Genomic DNA, 6,313 nt, shown 5'->3' with positions numbered 1-6,313 from the left:
ATATATATACTTTAACAAAAGGACTGTGTTTTCAGTCATTCATTGTTGCACATATTCCTCTCTCTTCCACCTTACTTACCCTCGGCAAGTCTACTTTGCAATGTACCTCTTGTTCCATATTGACATACCTACAATGCCTGATTATCTATCTATCTATCTATCTATCTATCTATCTATCTATCTATCTATCTATCTTTCAAACAGCTCCTCCCCTCGTCTGTTCCAGTGCAGTGTTCATTATCTATTCACGCCTTTCCAAGTCTCTCCCCACCTTCTCCTATCATTCCTATATAATGACAGCGTTGTTATGTCGTGTTGGGAAGTCTGGACTTCTTCATTTGGATTTTGAGTTCTGAATTTTTTTTCCCCTTCCATTCTATCAAGGACGTGGACGTGATCAAAACCGTTGGTTGTGGTAAGTGGGCACCATCTGGTTGTTCTGGTCTCAAGCTAGATGAGGCTGTGGTTCGTGGAGACGGCAAGTTCCTTCCACCAGTTCATCTCTGAATCTTTGCTTTCCTTCTCTTTTGTTGCAGACAAGTAAAAACTGGTCTTTGTATAATGACAGCTGTTTGTGTACAACCTTCCAAGACTCCAGAAATTAATTATCTGCTGTTTTGGGACACAGAGTACATGTTGTTGGGTTTTTATTGTTTGGTTGGTTTTTGTTTTTTTATTTTATTATGTGTGTGTGTGTGTGTGTGTGTGTGTGTGTGTGTGAGTGTACTGTCAAATCAGATCTGACTGGTACAGGAGGAGATTGCCCCTCCTTCCCCGGCAGAGCATCTGGTGGATTTGAACCATGCGCCTCTGGGATTGTAGTTGCAGCTTCTTGCCACTAGGCCACCAGAGCTCCCCTAGAGTACATGTTTTATGAATTGTCTAATGCCAACTAACTGAGTTGTTCAACAAGACTATGAAAATGGGCTTCTAAACTGGGATGGAGGGGATTAACTGGATGGGGGGGATTAACTTCTTGAGGCATTTGGTTATGTCTGAGATGTATTCCTCTGTGCATTCATGGTCCATTCTGCTCAGATTAATAGCAGAATAATTATAAAAAGGAAGATGTCAACAGTGTCCTAAATGTTTGATCTGCTGCAGCGCTCCGTGATTTCTGACATCAACAGTTCACCCCCATTTCTTCTATGTACGTCCCTTGGGTTCTGTGGTTCACTGGAAGACCTCGCGGACCCTCAGCCAGGTCAGGGAAATGACTTACATGACTGTGGTGATGCAGGCTGGTGTTGTAGAGACCGGTGAGTGATGGGCCAGGCATAGCTGGGATGCTGTGTCCCAAGAAAGTGAGCATCCCAGAAGAGAGAACTCCCGGGAGCTTAGGGACCAGTAGGCAACATCATGATGGATGGAGAAGAGATTGCGATTGTCAACAGCTTTATCTTACTTGGATCCACAATTAACCCCCTTGGTACCAGGGGTCAGGAAATCAGGATGTGCACGGCACAAGGCAAGTCTGTAGTTAGGGACCTCTCCAAATTATTGAGGAGTAATGATGTCATTTTCAGGACTAAGGTGCACCTGATTCAGGCCATAGTCTTTCTGATCACTTGCTATGCATCTGAGAGCTGGATAATGAATAGGGATGACAGGAAAAGAATTGATGCCTTTGAGCTGTTGTGTGGGAGGAGAACACTGAACATCCCGTGGATGGCCAAAAGAACAGATATAAGTATGTCTTGGAGAGGATGCAACCAGAGTGGTCTTTGGATGCAAGGATGATGAGGCTTCACCTCACGTACTTCAGGTTTGTCGCTGAGAGGGGCCATTCCTTGGAGAGGGATGTGATGTTTGGAAGGATGAAGGGTCAGTGAAGGAAAGGAAGACCCTCACCAGGTGGGTTGACACAGTGACTGCTACAATGGGCTCCAGTGTGTCAGGAAGTGTGAGGATGGCGCAGGATAGGACAGGGTTCAGATCTCTTGTTCATAGGGTCGCTGCGTTGTAATTGACCCGATGACACCTAACAACAACAAAAACAAAAAGTAGGTTTGGGCTTGTATCCTACCTTAATCCTGTCTTCTTAATGCAGCAAATACTTCATCACAAAATCAACAGTTCATCAATGGCTAGGAAAGCTATTTTGAACAATAAACCTCTGTCACCACCCTGTTTCCCTGAAACTTGTCCTTGTCTTCCGATCTGGAAAAGGCCTGATGGGATTCTTTCTGTAGATAGGTGGTGCTGTGTACACCCTTGTCCATCGCTTCAGAAATCCCATAATGTCTGTTCATATCTTTTTCTCAGCTGTTGAGATTGATCAGGAGTTCGGACGTCAGCTTGATTCATGTCACTGTCCTTGTTAGGCTTAAAAAAAAAAAGAATTTATTTTTATCTTCTGTTGTTGACTGAGAATGTACAAAGCAAGACAAACTCAACGATTTCTCCACAAACAATGAATGGACATGGGTAACATCCTTCGAGTGGCACAAACAGTCTCTTGGCTTTTCTGAGTCGTTTTTCCCCCCTAGTCAACATGAGCTCACTGTCCTTGAAGGCTCTTAGCTAACCTTTTCAGCTGCTGTTGTCACCTTGATCCCATAGACAGGTCCTTAAAAGAGCATAATGTGCTAGATAAATATCCCTTCCTAGTTAAGCGAAATGAATTTGAGAGAATTGTTTGGCTTTAAAAGATTCCAGGAGGTATTTCTGCTTCAGGTTTAAAGACTATGTCAAAGCAGTTGTTTTGGGGCCCCATCCATGCTCCGTGGTTCTGGAAAAATCTGAATTGCATGAGACTTTGAGTTCTGTTCTGCATTTTCCCCTCCTTTTGATGGGGAGTCTCTCCATAGAATCTTTGCTCAGTACGTTGTTCAGTACCATCCAGTTCTTTTGATCTCATGGGAGAGGAGGCAATTGTCCATGAAGACAGTCAACTAACATCCCAGATCCTCCTCCTCTCTGTTCCTGACTCTCCTCTGTTGTTCCAGGTGAATAGAAACCAATTGTCATGCTTTGCAAGCTTCTAAGACCCTACTTACTAGGCAATGAAGAAAGTGGTAGAATGGAAGCATTACATATGTTTTTAGGCCAATTAACTGGAATGCCTCAAGAAATCATGACCTTAACCCTTGAACCCAAGGGACCAAAGCCAACGAGACGCCCGGCTTTACTTCAGCTGCCCCAGCAGCCTGCCTCTCTCTCTTTCTCTCTCTGTCAGTGTTTTGACTTTATCTCTGAAGACTTCAAGCTAAGATGTTGTCTCTGTTATGACCTAACTCATGGTTGACCCTCCAGTGGGTTTTCAGAGACAGGAAATCACACAGGGGGAAGATTGTCCATTTTTTTTTCTGCCACAGAGCAGCTAGTGGGTTTGTAAAACAGTGAAAGAATTATTTTTTTTTTTTGTTTTTGCTTTTCAAAGAGAAGAGTGAACTGAAGGGGGGGGGGATATACAGGGAGAAAAGTGCAAACAATGAATGAATGACAATCCAAAGTCTCTGTAAACTTTCATTAAAATTAATAATAAAAAAAGAAAGCCTGCCAAAGGGCCAACTATGGATTAGTTTCAACTAGACGGTACTCAACAACAACAATATTCAACAACAACAACAATATTTATTTAAGTACATATTATAGTTTTCTTTATATAATAAATGCTCTGCATTGTTAGAGTTTTTAAAAAAAGAAAAGAAAAATGGGAAACCTATACTCAAGTTCTGGAAAGTGGTGCATGGAACTTTTTATTCCTTTACGTAGATGTGCCTATTTCTAACACTTTACCAAAGCTGCCTTTCTATTTCTTTAATGGACCCCCTCCGTCTGTCCACCCCAGGCCTCTCCTTGGTGGTGGGCTTGGTCCTCTACATCTCCAGCATCAATGACGAGGTGATGAACCGGCCCAGCAGTTCTGAGCAGTATTTCCACTATCGCTACGGGTGGTCCTTTGCCTTCGCCGCTTCCTCCTTTCTACTCAAAGAGGTGATGTCCCTGGGCTCCAACTCCAGAGGTTGGAAAGGGGAGAGGTCTCAGGGAGAGGAGCTGGGAAGCTGAACTCCAGGGTCTGAGGGAGGAGAGGCGGGTGTGTGTGTGTGTGTGTGAGAGAGAGAGAGAGAGACAGAGAGAAAGACAGAGAGAGAGAGAGGACTCCTGGGTCTGAAAGAGGAGTACTAGGAGTGTGGGGACTCAGGTCTGAGACCGGGGGTCTGGGGGTCAGGACTCCCAGGTGTGACTGAGGAGGAGCTGAGGGTCAGGACTCCCACCCAGGTTTAAGGAAGGAGGGAGTGGAGGTCAGGACTCCCAGGTGTGAGGGAGAAAGGTCAGGGGGTTATGATTCCTGAGTATGGGAAGGAGAGTTAGGGCGTCAGGATTTCCCAGGTATTAGGGTGGAGGGTCAGGGAGTCAGGACTCCAGGGTCTGAGGGAGGAGGGTCAGGGAGTCAGGACTCCCAGGTATCAGGGTGGAGGGTCAGGCTGTCAGGAGTCCCAGGTATCAGGGTGGAGGGTCAGGGGGTTAGGACTCCCGAGTATGGGGGGGAGAGCTGGGGGTCAGGACTCTGGGGTCCCAGGGGAGGGTAGGGGGGCTGGGGGCGCCCCCATGACTCCATGCCTTGCAGGGGGCCGGCGTGATGTCCGTGTACCTGTTCACCAAGCGCTACGCCGAGGAGGAGATGTACCGCCCGCACCCGGCCTTCTACCGGCCGCGTCTCAGCGACTGCTCCGACTACTCGGGTCAGTTCCTGCAGCCCGAGGCCTGGCGCCGGGGCCGCAGCCCCTCGGACATCTCCAGCGACGTCTCCATCCAGATGACCCAGAACTACCCTCCGGCCATCAAGTATCCCGACCACCTGCACATCTCCACCTCGCCCTGCTGAGGCCTCCGAGGGTCCCCCGCCCTGAGCACCCCAGCCCCCAGCCCCAGCCCCCCTCGGGATGCCTCCTCGCTCCGCCCGAGGATGCTGCGCGCAAGCTTAGGCCCCGCCTCCCTTGGACCTGCCACGGGAGACCACGCCCCTGTGACCACGCCCCTCCACGGCTCCTCCCTCCCTCCCCTGACCTCTACTTTTTATTGCTTCCTTCTGATCCCACTGGACTTTCTCCCGTCCTCTAAGGGCCCCTTTCTTCTTAGGACTCATTTCTTTTAAAGTCAGACCCTCTTCCATGGGGCCCATTCTTTCCTCCTTAAGACACACCTCTCTCTCCCCCAAGGACCCACCCCTCTGTCCACGCCCCTTTCTCCTAGCCCCACCCCTTCTCTTTAAGACACACCCATTTTCTCAGGCCCCGCCCCTTTCTCGGGGCCTGCCCCTCACTCAGACCCCGCCCCTCTCAGGCCCCGCCCCTTTCTCAGTCCCACTCTCTTTTCTTTTCTCTCTCTCTCCCCCCACCCCCCAGTTCCCACTCTTTTTTCTTAAGACACACTCCTCTCTCCTCAGGGTCCCTCTCATTTTTCTTAGGACACGCCCCTTCCTCCCTAGGTCCCAACCCCTTTCCTTTAAGACACACCCATCTCTCAGGGCCCACCCCTTTTCTCCTGGCCACGCCCACTTCATATCAAGACACACCCACTTTGCCCAGGACATGCCCCTTTACCTCTAGGGTCCAACCCCTTTCCTTTGACCTCCTCCCCAACTCCCTGGAGCCCCCCACCTTCCCCCCATCCCTGCAGGGGCAGTGGGCATCCCTCCAGGAAAGCTCACCTCCTCTTCCTCTGCCCTGGCTGTGTCCACCCCTCCCCACCCTCTGAACCCACCAGGCCCAGGCACTGTGGGGTCTTCTCAGCACACCTCACAGGCCAGATGGGCAGACTAGGTCTCCATGCCCACACTTCTCTGCTCCCCAGCCCCCCCCCCCGCATTCTTTCGAATCTCCGTTCTCACCTGCTGGACTCTTCACCACCACCACCACCTCCAGGTCACCTGCCTTCCAGAGGGCTCTGTTTAACCACTTTGCTTTCTCATCTCTCCATGGTCCCTTCCTTTCTCCTCCCTCCTTCTTTCACTTCCTCCACCCGCTCATCCACACCCTTAGGACGTGGATGGGGAGCCTGGGGTGGAGGGAGACCCCCCCATGTCCACACCTGTGCCGCTTCTTCCCCCTCGAGGCCCCATCGAGGGAGGGAGGCGGAGTAGTGGGGTTGACACCCCCGAAACTCGAAGTCTTCCATTTTTCTGGCACTCTCCTTCATTGAAGGCCCCTTTTTTCTCATCTCAGACCCCCAACTCTGACCTCTTTCCAGGGCCCATCTGCTCCTTGGACAGATATGGGGGAGGAGGTCACCAGAAACTCGCCCACCCCCCCTCATTAGGGGAGGCGGGGTGAGGTAGCACAGTACACGGAACCAGGAGGGCCCCCGG

At 50.0% G+C, this 6,313-nt stretch overlaps 1 protein-coding gene across 1 annotated transcript in view; it reads left to right on the top strand.

Moving 5' to 3' along the window:
- The window catches only part of CACNG7 (calcium channel, voltage-dependent, gamma subunit 7), a 54,615-nt gene extending 49,784 nt beyond the window's left edge, over positions 1–4,831 (top strand). The window contains exons 4-5 of the mRNA XM_006897300.1: positions 3,794–3,939; positions 4,574–4,831. Of these exons, the coding sequence (XP_006897362.1) occupies positions 3,794–3,939; positions 4,574–4,831 (404 nt within the window). The remainder of the gene's footprint in view (positions 1–3,793; positions 3,940–4,573) is intronic.
- Positions 4,832–6,313: the final 1,482 nt, after the last annotated feature.

This window comes from Elephantulus edwardii, unplaced genomic scaffold (assembly GCF_000299155.1).
Source record: "Elephantulus edwardii isolate Elephantulus edwardi_28Jun2011 unplaced genomic scaffold, EleEdw1.0 scaffold00208, whole genome shotgun sequence".
NCBI lineage: Eukaryota > Metazoa > Chordata > Mammalia > Macroscelidea > Macroscelididae > Elephantulus > Elephantulus edwardii.
The sequence above is the reverse complement of the archived record's forward strand: the minus strand, read 5'-3'. Positions and strand labels throughout refer to the sequence as shown.